The 16,669-nt window shown below is 40.4% G+C and overlaps 1 protein-coding gene across 5 annotated transcripts in view; it reads right to left on the reverse strand.

Moving 5' to 3' along the window:
- LOC137790579 (glutamate receptor 3) overlaps window positions 1–16,669 on the reverse strand; it is a 74,559-nt gene that overhangs the window by 33,491 nt on the left and 24,399 nt on the right. For all 5 annotated transcript variants that reach the window (XM_068584968.1, XM_068584976.1, XM_068584960.1 and 2 more), the window contains one exon: window positions 2,798–2,985. In XM_068584968.1, the coding sequence (XP_068441069.1) occupies window positions 2,798–2,985 (188 nt within the window). The remainder of the gene's footprint in view (window positions 1–2,797; window positions 2,986–16,669) is intronic.

A 16,669-nucleotide genomic window follows, 5' to 3' on the forward strand; every position in this document is an offset into this window, starting at 1 on the left:
AAATGTATATATATATATATATATATATATATATATATATATATATATATATATATATATATATATATATATATATATATATATATAGTCCGTTAATTCAATTCCTACAATTTAAGTCAAATTGTACATATAGTACAAATTGATGTCCCTTTAAATATTGAGGAACATTGTTGCGGTGCTGGAAAAATTTCAAAGGCCCAGCAGGACCAGAGCATTCGCGTCCACAGGATAAAAGGTGGTGCTAATGAAGCGCAGCACCGAGGGTTTTCTTCGTGCAACAATTGAACCAAATAGTTGAAGCTCGACAATTACGTATTCTATACACCATGAACTTCCCTGCTTGGTACAAAGACACTCATTCTGTGCTGGGATTACTCCCACAGAATCATAAAACTAAGCCACTGAGCTGATTCCCATTTCCCCCAGCAATCAGCTGGCTGAATCTGTCCTGCCTCATGATCCTCCCTCAACAGCAGCGACCTTGACGGATTGAGGCGACGACACACACAGACACTGGCCTCGGCACACAGGTTTTGTTCAAACTCTCACTCTTGTCCAGAGATGAAACTCTAGCCTTCAATCATTGGCTAATAGAACTACAATAGCAGGTAGACGCAGCGGGTTTCCACATAGCTGACAGTGGGTGCCATTTTTTGGTGTGATTGCTCTCATGGGGGACAGTCCATCCTGGCTTCAATGTATAATGGTCTGGCCCAATAGGGGGTGGCTGCAGACTGAAGTCCAGCAGCTTCCCTGAATGCTTGCGACTCAAGCATATCGGCAGAGCTAGCCAGATTATTTCAATTAGCCCGAGGAAGAAAAAATCCCACTTTGAGGTTGTCACTGAAACAAGGGGCAACATTGAGCACACTGCTGCTTTGAAGGTTAGCTGTTGTAAAAGCTTTATTTCCCTTCTGTAATAAAACAAAGTTAAGGGAGAAAAATGTTTGATGGTGAAAGTATGAGGTGGAGGAACGGAGATAGCTCCCTTTATACAAAAAATAAACAATTCATTCATGGTAAAAAAGACAGAAACAGAAGAACATCAAACAGATTATTGCTCTGCATCCTTATTGTTGTTTGCAGGAAGGAGGGGGGCGGGGCAATTAAAGACGCAACCATTAATATGCCTAACATGTGATTTGTAATGCTTTTCCTAAAAGCTGAAGCATAGTCTTCAGACAAAAAGGAAATAGATTTCCGTATAGTGCCTGAATAGTAAAGAAAGAAAATGTGCAGCACAAAAATTAAATTAAACGCAGCAAATTAATACTTAAAGCCATTCTGCTTTAAACTATGACTCTGGGATCAAATTAGATTCATAAGAAAAAAGGGAAACGAACACGAGCGAGAAGCCAATATCTAAATGAATGTTAACGAGCAGAATCCAAAGCGGGAGCTGATTGCCTTGTAAGCAGGCAGCAGCAAGCAGAGAAGTGGAGGATGGAGCGGGGCGGCCCAACAGAGGAGATGCATGGCATAATAGCCACTCATCTATTCATGGTAATTGTGTTTCCCCTACTACAAGGACTGGTGGACCTTTCATTTCCTCCTCAGGCAATGGACGTGATAGAGGAAAGGAGGGGTTTGGGGTTGTCAGAGGAGGATTAAAAAGGATGCCTCGCCTAGTGGTTTCTCCAAATGGCTGCTCACGCTCGGACCTCTCAACCTCAGGCTTTCGGGCAACAACACGCACTGGTTTTCAAACAAGCTGGCTTCCAACTTAGCAACCAAACGGCACCAAACGCCGCTTCTCAAACCAAACGCAGCTTCTCACATCTACTGCTGTGCCTGACATTCAATTTAACACAGTCTTTTATGAGGTTACACAAACTGAAGGAAATTACATATCAGCTATTTGTTAAAACTCACATGCAAAAGAAGCGAGAACAAAAGATATTTTAGTAAGGCTTAAGTCTTAGATTTTGGATCTAAAATACTGAATAGGCCTCTTTTATTAGAAGATATTTTGACATGTCACAGTAGAAAAAGCACAGGTGCAAATTATCAATGATGGGTGAATTCCATTTAGCTGGTTTGGTTCAGGGTCCTGGTATTGTGTACTTTGCATTAGAGTCACTTTTAAACACTTGCATCGAACAAAACAATCAGTGGTATTGTCAGTTTTTTTTCTACTATGACGAGTTCAAATGTGTGCCATGAAAAAGTCCTATTACGGACTTAAAGATTCCCAAAACTACTAAACCACTCCAGCACGTCTTTAAAATCAGAGGACTTGCATGAGAAAAGCATGTATGGATGGATTTTTTTGGCCCCTCGGGGAAGAACGCAGATGTTTTTCAGATGTAAAGGTTGATATGCAAACAGTGACATAGAGAAGCCATGGTGCAACATACTAATTTCTTTAGAGCCACATTTCAGTCGACCTGATACGATACGTATCGTGAGGTGCTTGCCAATACACAGCTTGAGGGATTTGACGCAATTCAAAGGACATTTTAAATCAGTTTTAAACAGGATTCATTTTTTAATGTATTGATACTAATTAGGGACATATCTATGTACTGTATCATGGGCAAAAAAATATTGTGATAGTTAGCTAAATCAATATTTTTGCACAGCTCTATTTCATACACATCCAGTTTCTTGTTATAAATGTGTCGTCTTCCAGTCTTACTCAAGATCACCATAACTAGGCCTTTAATATGTGTCACTTAAAATGCTTGGTAATAATGTGACTGAAGCCAGAAGCAACAAAAGGGCTGGATGGCCAGTGCGGGTGTTTAGTTATTTACTCTACAGCTGTTACCACATGTGCAGTGAGTTTGAGGCTCACCTGTTCTAGTATGGTGTTGATCCTGTTCACCTCGCAGTCAATCACAAAGCGCTTCTCCTGCCTCCTGTCCATCTCTTCAATGATGCGCTTGAACTCTGCTGCATCTGTTGTGCCGCTAACAGAACGGGCGGTCACCTGCCAGTTGTTAGCTACTGCTGCCTCCATTATGGCCTGCAGTATCGAGAAACCTAGAGAGAGAGAGAGAGAGAGAGAGAGAGAGAGAGAGAGAGAGACAGAGAGAGAGAGAGAGAGAGAGAGAGAGAGAGAGAGAGAGAGAGCGAGAGAGAGAGGATTAGACACAAAAGAGGCACACAGTTACTGTTACGCAAGAACTGGGAGGCTGCTAATTTATTCTAGAGAGGCTTCTGCTTGAATTCAAAGGTTAAAGGCCATCTCATTACGATCTAAAATAGCATTCCAAACTCTGCAGGCCCTCAAAAATATTGTCTAGAGTCTAGACTTTATGTGAGCGTGGAAGCCATCGTGAATTTACCTTTGCATACTGAGAAGGCAATATCATAATGAAATGAAGGGACTGGAATTGTATCTCCATATTATTAAAAGATCAGCAGGTGATGTTATTGGGCTTGGCGTCAATTAAATCACGGCACTTAGCTTAGCCACATGTTAACTTTGACAATGTGGTGAAACACATCCCGGCCCGTGTCTCCCTGGAGGATTGTGCCAACTCATTTAAAGATAAAGACAATAAAAGATTCATCCAGGCCAGTCGTAGAAAGAGATCATTATGCTACTAGAAGAATGGAGAATGAGCCCTTCCGATGATTAATTCACACGTGAAATATTTTTATTTAACAGGTCACCCAGAAACACTATGGTCAAATCATACACCACAAAATGAATAATTGAGTTGTACTTCGAGAGGGATTGATTGCACACAGCACAAGTTAAAAGGAATGGCGTAACTCTTTTCCAACATTATAGAGGTGAGAATGAATATGAAGGTTATTAATGAAAATCCAGCACACTGCCGGTACTTCATTAAACCATGGACAAAGCAAATGTAAACTGTATGTACAAGAAGCTTCTGTTCCATCTCCATATTAATCTTTTATTGTCATGCGTTAAGTCAATACAGAGAAGTGGTGAAAATCTTCCATCAACAGCTAATTTGGGCACGCATTCAGACATTTACAGATCCTTTGACAATTACTGTGAATGTCATATGTAATTTGGTATGTTACAAATTACCTGACACACTGAACAGCAGTGTGCACATCCAGCAGAGAGACTAAAGAGACAACAACAGCTTAATAATAAATCAACTTTGTGACGCTCTTTATTTCTCTGCTTATGAAATCTTTTCCATTCCATCTGGCTGGTCAAGCGGCCCTTTTTTCTTGACTCGTAAATGCCCAGAGAGTGCTGCACCGTGTGTGTCCGCAACCCCCGGTGTGCGGCCGCCTCTGCAGCGCGCAGCCACAGCTCCATCAGATGATCTTTTGCCGTGCGGCACGGCAAGCTGCAGAGGATGACGCACTGTGTGTCATCAGTCCAGAGGACAACAGCCCTCTCAGACCTCGAGGTTATCTGGCAAACAGGTTATCAGGTCACATCTCCAAGGAGTTCAGGCTAGTTCATGAATGTACTTTGTAGCACAACATTGAGTTCAGATGACGTGTTTGCATGTTTAGGGCATGTAGAGGCACACTTATAGTCCTTTTCTTAGCTTCTGGGTTGCAGAGCTGCTTAAAAATGGCAACACTTATACATCTGACGGGAAACACCACAGTCGAAGAGGAATATGAAGGTAGTGTAGCCTGAAGGCATAAAATCGTCAAATGTACTTTTTTATTTCTACCTGGACAAAAGCCACAATTTTCTAGGAAAAAGAAAGAAATGTAAAAGTGAAGAAAAAACATCTAAAGCTTTTCTGAGGTATCATCCTTTTTACATGAGCACAGCAGCAGCAGCCTCTCATGTAGTATGCCTCCTCACATCTCCCCCACCTAAAGCAAAAGTTACAGAACGAAGGTTTGAATAACATGGATGCATTATTCATTTTCCTCAGGCATATGCTCAGAACCTCAGCAACCACAAGCCAGCTGGATAGCATGGCAGTCTTCCCAGCAATAAAAGCCTCTCACATTAAGAGATGTCATGCAGATTAACTGGGTCAAAATGGTCTCTTTTGGTTTGGAAACAGACAAGAATACGGCTGGTAAAGGTAAAAAAAAAAAAAAAATGCCAATGAACCATTTAGTACACTGTAATCATGTTGGGTGTACGACATGCCATGCATATGGGTTAAAATGATAAGGTGGGAATTAGTTTAATTTCTGATTCCTATGCAGCTTGAAAGAGGCAATAACATGTCAAAAGAAAATACAAATGCCTATGAGAGAATGCTCTAGGGATTTGGGTTTCATATATTTGAATATCTGGAGGGTTCAGTCTATAAAATCTGTGCATTTCCAATTTTCATTTCTGAGGTCTGAGGTGCTAGAAAAACATGAATTATGCGAATTCTCATGTGAACGAAGGAAACAGCGTCCTGTCAATCAGATTACAATCACAGCTTTTATTTTGAAATTGCTGATTTGTGAGGAGCTCATCTTCTCCTGCCTCCAGCAAACCCTGAACTGTGTTGAAACAATTGGATTCCATGCCTGCCTAGTTTTACATTTGTATGGAAATTAAGAGATAGAATCTACTAGTGGTAAATTGTCTGTCCAGAAATGGATTACTTTTGACAGTCAGCAGAAAAGTTTATGTTTTGTGGTTTGGACTTCAAAATGGAATTTCAACAAAATCCTTTGAGTGCAACTTAATGTGACAGCAGCAACACGACTGACAGCTCACTTTCCATCTCCACCAACAACAAATAAATACATCTGATTGTTATTCTCTGCATACATGTACAACTGCCAATCACCTTTGTCGGCCAGAGTCCATTTCAGCTTGCACTAATCAATGGATTCATCATCATCATTCATTCTAGACCGCTCATAAATGTGTTTGCTTGTGATATTTATTTTGAACATGAAGAAAAGCTATAAATCCTTTTCACCTCTTTGCTTTCAGGAGCCCTACAGCTGTGTTTCATCCAAAAATGTAAAACAGTCAACTACATAAATTATTGAAGACAACAACAAGATTTCCTTATCACTGGCTATAAATCCCTGCTGTGCAGATGTTGCAGCAGCGTGCAGCAGTTTCTGCTGATCATACTCCTCACAGCTAATCATGCCATCGAGATAGGGAGAATTTAAACCAGGTGTAATGTTCGCCGACGCCAGTACGTACCGCTAACAAAGAAACAAACAGTGGAGCAGAATACTGTGTGCATATTTGGTATGCAAGCATAAGATACACGGGACATGGTAATCATGTTATACTGTATGTGTGTGATTATGAATGAACACACACACTAACACTGGTTACAGAAAACCCTCTGAACAAAGTTATTTACCTAGCGATAGCAATGTGCTTTCCCGCTCTGAATGTTAAGTTTTACTCACTTAGCTGCTGGCTAGTTAGCTAGCTAGCTGCTTTGCTAATTCCACCATGCTTTTATGCTAAAGTGACACTTGTGCAGGAAAAAAAAAAACACAACAGTAGGCTGTAGTAGGCAGGCTGGAGCTCTGGTGCCGAGCTAGCTAACTAGCCAGCCTTTATGCTCTACGGCTCCTGTCTGTCTCCTCCTGGCAAAGTAGTCTACCATGGAGAAGGTGGCGGCAAACACAGTCGAATTGTTTTTTTAATGTTCTCAAGTAGCCTAACACTTGCGGCCCTCGGAGAATGAGGGACTGTGCATATGGAGAAAAGCCTATTTTCTTTTGCCATTATATAAAAAACAAGCCAATACAACTTGCTAGTCAGTGTTAACTAGCGTGCTCAGAGAATAATTTTGCCTCAACATACTTCGCCCACAAAAACACACCACGATGTTTATTAACAGGAGGGGTCTTTTCATAGTCAGTTCATAGTCTGGCACAAGAAAATAAAGACTTCTCTATTTTCACACATAGTGCAGTCTGTCTATCGGCCAACACTGACAGGATGCAGGTCTAAGTTGGACTAGGATGAACTCAGACTGAATCTCACTCTTCAGCGTACCAAAACAATAAATGCTTGCTTTAATTGTTTGTTACAGCTGGAATATGCTGGGATATTAACATATGTACAGAATATGAGTATAACGTGAATGTGTATTTGTGTTTTTTCTTTGGAGCTACGTCGCGACCAATGGCTACCTAGAACAACTTTCTCTGTGTTGGGTCCAAGGAGAAGTTTACATGTATCTTCACAGATGCATAATTCCAGCCTACGTCTAACAGGCTTAAAAAGAGTCAACATTGATTGACGATATCAATATATATATAGTGGTTGTGGTGGGACGGGGAGGACGAGGCATGTTTAAATTACAAATCCTGATATGGCAATTAAATCACCCATTCTACTATGCCTCTGATTGGCTAGTATGTATTGCCTTTGTTGCTTTTATTGTCACATGATAATTCACAACGGTTAGGTTAAGGGTAAGAGGCAGAGCAGGAGTACGCTACTGTCTGGGGTGTTTGGCTGAGTCTTTTCTTTTTTTCATCAAGCTTGAACAGGGTTTTAAGTTTCTCTTTAATCTAAGATACACACTTGAAACAACTCTGTAGTTGATGGAGTAGTGTATAAACGGTTGAGATGAGTGAAAACTCAATTATTTCAGTATTTTCCCTTGAATCTATATCATAACATTGCAGCGTCTGCTAGCAAATCCCGATAGAGCCTAACGATGCCCCTTGTGCTTATAACTCAGAGCTGTTGCGAGTGAGATGTTGTGCAGTGCAGCATACAGCAGCCGAGTGAGAGCTACGGTCCGCGTCTTCGTCTGTGAACCGGATCTTAACAGGATGAGTTCTGAAGCGTCACCCGTGGCGGCTCAGCGGTAATTGAATTGAGTTGCATCTAATCTCATTGCCCAGCTCCTTTGGTTCCCTGCCTCTCATTAGGGTACGGTGCAGTGTCACAGGCCTCTCTCTCTCTCTCTCTCTCTCTCTCTCTCTCTCTCTCTCTCTCTCTCTCTCTCTCTCTCTCTCTATCTCTCACACCCCCTCTTATATCTCACAGCTGATCCAGGCTAACAAGGCAAATCAGAGAAACCATATTGCAAATTCCTCTAAGCATCGAGCTCGGCATTAGCTACAACTGGCTGTCAGCTTCACAGCCACAACTGTACCCCTCGCTTACATTACATTGCACCATCGCACTATGTCACTGTTGGTATTACACTAATCCTCATCCATCAAAAATTGTATCTACTAATCTTATCAAATTATGAAATGTAAGTAAATAAGTTGCCATCAACTACACCGCACTACACGACACAACGAAAAAGGGGAACCACAAGCAACTGATTCAACCCACTGACCGCAAAGTGTGTGAAAACCCCCAATCTGAACTCATTTCTGAAGGATCAAAGTCCAAAGCTTAGATATGAAAGAGAGGCAGTGGTTGTTTAGCCAATAGTAAATGTGGCAGCTCTCTCCTCTAACTTGACAATCCACTGGTAAATTAGGGTCTATGGCTGGGCGAAACGGCCTGCTGAGCATTGTCCAGGGTCTCAGAGGGCATCAGGAACAACTGAATTGAAACCACAGAGATAATGGCTTTGGCTCATAATTGTGGAGTTTGGCTTGATACCAAGACCCGGACAGAAAGACTGCAGAGAAAGATGGAGAGTGAACTTTTCAGACACAGCAATTCACCTTCTGCCGCATGTTGCTATGAAACATATTTCTGTAAAGGGTCAATTCATTAATTCAAGTACAATAAAAACACATTAATTTACTGCACTTTGAATAGACATTTATGATAGGTGTATAATATAATATATATACTGTATATATATATATATATATATATATATATATATATATATATATACTTGAGTACCGCAATATTATGTTTTATGATACTGTATTGAGTCTTAAAAACACAATTTTTAAATAATAGTTTACGTGGGTTAACTTGTATCAGACAGTGGTTCAGGTTGCACAAAAGGTAGTGTCATAATGATACATAATGAATGCAAATGTAGATGTTCTGATTGCATAAAAAAGTTAACTTTTTCCTCCACAGATTTTGTGCATTTGGTGGTGTACTCTTTTGCAAAATATTGAAACACTAAAATCTTGGATTGAACTGGATGGAACATGTCAATAGAACTAGAAATCCTCGCAAACTCCGTGGTCTTGGAACTTGGAATATGATAAGTATGTAGGACATAACAGTTGCCAGCTTCTGTTCTCACCCTTGTGTCGTGAGCACGAACGAAACATTGACCTATAATTCTTCAGCTGTCAAACTCTCACTCTTCATTAACTATGTCGTTACATTCTAATGTTTAAATATTCCCACAGCTGCTTTGTCTCTATTGTCTTTTGAGGGAGCCAAAATAAATACTTACAGTATTTAGGGCCTGGTGAGTGTTTGCCTCTGGGCTAAGTGTGCTCACAGGGCTCTGAGGATCCCTCCAGTGTTTGTGCAGAGGAGATCAAAATCGTGGGCTGGGAGAGGAAGACATCTTTATATTTCCTCTCATTAGTCATGTGGCACTGGCCCAACATATAAATATAAATGTCCGTGGTTTGCTGGGACTATATGACCCGTGCTCTTGACTTGTCCACAGACACCACAAATCAACATCTGATAGTTGATGAAGAATGAGATGAGAATCTGTGATCAGCTGTAAAGACGTGGTAATTGAGGTGCCTTTGAGGAAAGTGTTTAAGTACTGACAATTAAAAGACAAAGACGCAAAAACAGGTCCATTCAACTTGTGTAATTTAGTGGAGGAGAAACTCATTATAGCCAGAGCTACAGTATGAAGCCCTCCACTTCTCCCTGCCTGCGGGGCAGAAACGTAGCAATCGCCGTGACGCGAATGCCAAAGTCAAGCCTGAAAGTGTGTAGCCGAGGCTTTGATGTGTTGCTTACAGTAGGCCTATAACCAAAAACAGTTTCACAGCCAAGTGTTGTCCTAATCAAAAAGACAGCACATGTCAAATCAAACAGAAGCAGCATGATGTCTGTATCTTTAGAAGTGCATACATGTAGGAGGGAGGAGAGTGGCGCCTTTCCACTGTGAAAATCCACCCACAGAGCTTCTCCATCTCTCCCTGTTTCTCTCTCTCTCTCTCTCTCTCTCTCTCTCTCTCTCTCTCTCTCTCCACACTGATGAGCATGTGCGCTAACACACAACTTAGTGTCGTGTGTGTGTGTGTGTGTATGTGGGTCGAAGGGATTGATCAAATGAAGGACAAATGACACACACAAAAAAATACACTCACCTTCAATTTAAAAAAAAGTCCAGATATTATTTTACTCTTGTGTTTACTCTTGAGAATATGTTTCATTTGTTGTTTCGACAAACAAATTGGCCCTGTAACGTAGTGTAACATCAAAGTAATCAACCTCTACTATGGCAGTATGAAGCAGAGGCCGTCTTTGTTATAATGAAAAAAGAAGCTCCCAGCAGTAATTTCATGGTTGCTGAAGCTAGCAGTGGGTAGGTGGTAATATGGCTTTATTCCAGGTTCAGTTAAAAAGGGACACAGAGACAGCATGGAGGTTTATTGTGTGCTTATAGTGACAGACCATGGCTCTCCAATCTCTTCTTTTGACTTGCAGTTCTTCAAGACATTACTGAATTACAGAGGTTGCCACTGCAGGTTGGACTATCTGTATGTGGATGTCACTTTGGCAGTGATACTTGGTTATGTGTGCAAAATAAAAACAAGAGGAAATATTGTCAGTGATGCATAGCTTCATCCATATTTCTTTAATATTATTTTTTTTCCCCTGTGCATTTTACGGCTTCTCTGATGTGCCCTTTCTTGTCAGCATGTCCAAGCTGATTTATTCTCCTGATGCATGCATAATTTAGCTGTTATGAAGCCGGCGTGAAGGAGAGGGCCGCTAAAGCACAAGAGGCATATGTGTGTGCGTAAAATCTCAGCTGGGTGCAGCTGATGTGCCATTATAGTGGCTGTGATGAGACCACAGAGTCATGGGAACAAGCTGTGGTCTATGATATAGACATGGTTGCGCTAGGGAGCTCACATTCACACTTATTATCTCACATTTTGAGCGGAGAGTATAATCAACAATTGTGGGTGACAACATTGCACTTGACTAGACATTATTTGTGTGAAATGTGTCAATAAACAATTTGTGTATAACAAATTGAAAGGGAAAAGGCAGCTGATGGTTTGCAGTTGCATCGGGAAAAAAAACACAAAAAACATTGCTTTGCAAACTAATGGCACTGCACAAAAAAATATACCTCCACACCTTCTTAAGTACAAGAAAAGGAATATCCATTTCATGCCATTCCTGTGTTTAATCACATGAGTTCAGACTTTCCTTTTGGTAGAGCAGCGCGTTGCTTTATTTGTTATGTTTACAACAGTAAGAGCAATGCCAGACAACTACAATCAAATTAGAGGACAGACTTGATTTGGTTTGCCATCAAAGGCATCCAGGAGAGCAGCGGGAGACATTAATTATTTGACTTTTTTAAGGGAACAAAGGCAACCGTCTCTGGATAGCCAATTAGAGGGATTGCAGAAGAACAGGGTGCAAGGTTTGCTGTGGTTACAGTGAATCTGCCTGATTGCCCCCCCCTTTTCCTCCCCCCTCTCATATCTGGCTTATCCTTCCATCTACAGTAGCTTGGCAGGAACTAGAAGAAACGAGGCTAACTATGTGCGGTCATCCAAGCTTCCCATCCACAAGCCTCTTGGCCCTGCTGGCGCATGGCTTTGCCAATTGTGCCAGGCTGGCCTTATCATGTCTGCCTGTTTAACAGCAGATCAACAGGGTCTGTGGTGACTTATGAGGGTTTCATTCATAGACAAGTGGTCCTGATTGATGCAGCAACAATGCCATTCATTTGATTTGTTTTGCGTTTTAGCATGTTTGCAAATAATCATGTAATAATTACCCTTCCACTGACAATGGCAGCCAGTACAGAGGCAATCACACGTTCAGAGTTCTCTCATCCACTTCAATATAATTTAGGAAATTTACCCCAAACTCATACTTCAGGGACAACAGTACCATGATCCACATCTTTTTTAATCTGGTTTATTAAACACTTGTTGTCCACAAGCACCAATTCTATTTAGCATGGAAATTACGGGGACAGAGACCAGATGCATGCCATCAGGGACGGTATTAAAAGGATTTAACCAATAAATTGAAATGACAAGCTAAGGACGGCAATTTGGCCCTTCGAGTATTCATTAAATAAAAAACGAAAGACTGAATATCAAGATGTGTTATTTCTAACACCCGATAAAGAAGAGGATGCATTTCACATTCTTCAATGAGTGGGTTTCGTACTGGATTGGGTGATTAATATTAACCTTGTATTGAAGCAATAAAGTCGACTGTATGCATTGCTCTGAGCATGCTGTAAAGCTCAATTCTTCTGTTTGACACATTGACCACATTGTGGCCGCTGCTACACGAGCCACATGACACGAGTATCCTTTCAGCAGCGGGTGCATGTCGGCTGACATGTGTCACACTGATTCTACTCGGTCATTTCTGTCACACACTGCAGTCAAAGTCTTCCGACTCTCAAGACACAATAGTGCTCGACAATTATCTTTTTTTATTTATTTTACAGTTACTGAGTGGCTATTTCTTTAGTATTGCGGACAATACGTTCATACAAATTAGCTGACTGAAAATCAGTTGTCCATCTAAAAGGCTGCGGTGTGACAGGAAATTTCCCTGCCTGTAATTTAATGTGTAAATAATACATTTCTTTCACCAAGGCCGACATCTATCACTGTCAAAATAACTAGCTTTGTTGGACAATATATTGTCCAGGAAATAATTGGGGAAAACAAATACTATTGTCATTTTAAAGCTATTTCATCCCAGTGACATCATGATAATAAAACAGCATAATAATGCAAGTACAGGCGTTAAAAAAACAATTAAATCAAACTTCGAGGAAATATTCAGTAATTGGAACTTGAAAAAAAAGATAAAGATATTTATAACGAATAAAACCTGAAAAAAATAAAAGCATACAACTGAAACAAAAAATGAAACAGACTCTCGGGCGCTTTTAACAAACATGCAATGTCTGCACATTGCCTTATTTGGGTAAGTAGAACAGTTTATTAACAACCTATAGAGTTTAAAAACCACAGAATCAAATAATTGCTTCCCCTGTAAGAAACCCAAATTGGCTTGTTTAAACTTTTTAAGGAATCATATTCATCTTGAGATTTGGTGTCGTTCCACTTCTTCCAGCAGTGCAAGAGGTTGCTTGTCTTTTGCTATAAGAAGCAACATTTTAATTCAATAATGACATTTTTAAGACCTTTCACAATAAATGTGACACACACTTTGGAGACCATATAGTATAGGTCAGGATTTGCACATATTTGCATGTTTTATAATAAGCTGTTCCCTTTTTGGTTAAAAATACTGCAGCAACCTCTTATGATCAATAAAGTTCATGTGCCTCATTGTTCCAGATAAGTTTGCTATATTGACTCCTCAGCAGTTGGGGGTCATTTGAAATATTGACCGAGTGAATGAAAGAACTGCCCTGCAGATATTTTTGAAACGAATGCTGCTCCCACTAGGCAGGTTTTTGTTCAAAGAACATTTGACTTCCTGGTGCTATAATGAGGCTATGACATCGAAAGCCATTTCAACTGTCAGCAGTTAAATGATAAAAGTAAATAGCTCAGTTCTTTAAGTGCAGCGGATACGTGTTGGAGCGCTTTCCTCCGAACTCACATTCAGGATATCGATTGTCGAGGACATGATGGAAACCGATGACATGAGGCCCGCCATTGCTTCTCATGTGTCATTAACGCCTTGGTGTGGCGATGGATGTTGTGAGACGTCCTAAAATCTTGTGTCTCACAACATCTTTATGGATACAAAGAGGTGGCAGCTCCAGGTTTCACCACAAAATATTAGTGCAGATTGGTATTCACTAAATGCCAATGGAAAATAAAAACGCTCTCCCACCGTCAGAGGACTCCATCAATCATACTTACATCTTCATTCACATTGTTTTATTTTTTATGTCGAGCTGCTCGGTTCAAGGTGAACAGGATTTACTCGAGACTGACACAAGAGAAATAACACAGAGAGGCAGGGGATGAAGACATGGAGCAGAGTCTAACAGCAGCCATGGGGGAAGGACAGAATTGACCCTTTTCTTCACCCCTTACCCATAAAGCAAGTGTAACTAGACACAGCAGGCTTGTCAGATATAGAACAATTCTCATTTAATACTCATTTTAAGGTGTCCTTCGATAGCCTTTCCAAAAGCAAAAGATCAAACAAGTAAGTAGAGGAGTATCTGTTCTGACGGCACATTCTCGCTCGCATATCGTCACACACGGCAGATGGTCAGTGCCCCTACGCTTCAAACTGGGATGCTCTCGGTACCCCTCTAGCGACAGTTAGGCTCAGGGACGGCAGTGCACTTCCATTGACACGCCTCAGCTTCTTCGCTTGAGGGATGTCTTACCCCGGTTTAGCCTGTCCTATACTGGGACATATTAACTATAGCCTCAGTCTTCAAGCACAACATCATGCATGTAGCGATCAGAGGTCAGCTGGAGACAGCCTTTCAACCAACTCGTGAGGCTAAAGGGAGCTGATCGAATCTGCCAGAGACGGTTGCACAATGTTGTACAAACGACGGGTAGAAATGACAACTTCAGTCTGCCTTTGTCTGAACTGCTTTTAAAAAAAATGAGTATGAATATCAGTGTGTTAAATCTGCCACTTTCACTCATTTCGAACTTTGCACTGTGCACTTGTGCTTCGTTTCATAATTTGTCTTTTCCTGACCACTTTGTAGCATTTAAGGCAGAAAAAGGTTTTGACTCTTGTATGACCACAGTCACAGCTAGCTGACTCTTACAAGACTCTCAAGAAGAAGGGAAATAAGAGAAAGCTAAAAGCATATAAAGACACAGTGGAGGGAGAAAGAGAGAGAGAGAGAGAGAGTGACTCATAAATCAAGTAGAGGTGAGATTGCTGAATCAGGGTTGATTGTGCCTGGGAGAGACAATAAAGCCTGTAATCATCTGTCTCTGCTGCACAGACCTGGCAATTACCTGCCCATACCTGACCGCAGAACAGAAAGGGCAAGGTCCATCTACCTTCACCCTATACGGCTCAAGATTTTTAAGGGGAAATGTGTCTACTGATGCAAACTGGAAGGACAGAATAAGCAATATTCCCTCTTGGGAGAAACGCCGCATTCGGTTGAAGGAGTGCAAGTCATATGTGATGTTTGGGAGTGATTTAAAAGAACCAGCGGTAATATCTGTTCAGACCTTTCAAGTGTTTCAAACGCGCGCACACGCACACGCACACACACACACACACACACACACACACACACACACACACACACACACACACACACATACACACAGTTTCCTGTCAATAGTTTATATAAAAGAACAGGAGCCAATCATTAATATCACTGCCTGCGGAAGCTCTGCTTTCAGTGCAGTTCCTTCATCATAACATCTGCTTTCATACAGCTCTCATAATGGCATTTAGGGTACAAATTTACCTTCATTTCCCTCCAATACATCTGAGCCTGAAGCATATGGACCATCACTCTCTGACTGAAAGCACTACACTAGGGACTAAAAGCATTTTTTTTTTTGCCAGCCCAATATAAGAGCCAAATGAATAGTGTGGCTGTAATTAATCTTTTCTATTGACTGAAATCTCCTGGTGGAACTCAGCTGGTGAATGCGCTGCGGTTTCTCTCCTGAATAGCAGAGTTTGAAGAATAATTGAAAAGTTGATTCCACTATTATGGATGATCAATGCTTTTATTAAACACAAATTAAAAAGGAAAAAAAAAAGCACTCAAGGTAATAATGCGCTACATTGCAAAAGGTTATTTGTATCGCACAAGAAAATTAGAAATATGTCAGAACCAGCAGCTTATGAGGTCGTATTGTTACATGCCTTTGCTTTATTTTATTTTTTACTCGTGGAAAGATTATTTTGAGCACACTTAAGGTCAGAGTTTACTGAGTTGTTATTTGTTAACACATCAGGGCTCTTTTTTTTCAGACAATGCTATTACACAATGCCTAGCAAGACAATGATCTTTCATTAACTCTCAATTTAGTGACCTAAAGCAGCATTACTGAGAGCGTAGAGAATTACAAAGATGACACTCAACCACCCCGGGGTTTACTCCTGGAGCTGAAAAAGGATACGTGGAAAGATTTTTAATCGCTAATCTAATTTTAAAAACAATTGACGAATTGATCAAAAATGCATTTATGTTTGAAAGGGGAAAATAAATTACTTTCAAGGAAATTATTTCTCACAATAACCAGTAAACTACGAACTACTGTGAGCTCACTGCACACATCAGTGAGTCAGTAATTACATGATGGGAGTGTATACAGCAACACTACAGAGGTGAAAATAATTATCTTAAAGTAATGGATGAACAGTTGATTTGCCAAATGTAACGTTGTTTGCTAAAGGTAATGAATAATAAGTAGAAATTATTTGTTAAAAGGATATGGATAATGTTAATGGATAAGTAGTTGAAACAGTCAGCCTAAAAGTAATCAATGAATAGCTGAAATTAGTAAATAAAAGTAATGGATGAATAGATAGATAAATAATTAGTCAAACTATTTTACTATTTTGTGGTCTTACCAAACATAATAGACAACACATTTGGAACATGAATGTGGTGAATAAAGAGGTAAAGGGGTACGTCAGACACAAACAAACATGTGAACCACTCCAACAAATAAATAACTCAAATAATGACAGTGATACAGTCGCACGCAGTTGTCTTAACAATTTAACTTTTTT

The sequence above is a fragment of the Clinocottus analis genome, unplaced genomic scaffold, assembly GCF_023055335.1.
Source record: "Clinocottus analis isolate CAN_PGR_092001 unplaced genomic scaffold, fCliAna1.0.p SCAF_10, whole genome shotgun sequence".
NCBI lineage: Eukaryota > Metazoa > Chordata > Actinopteri > Perciformes > Cottidae > Clinocottus > Clinocottus analis.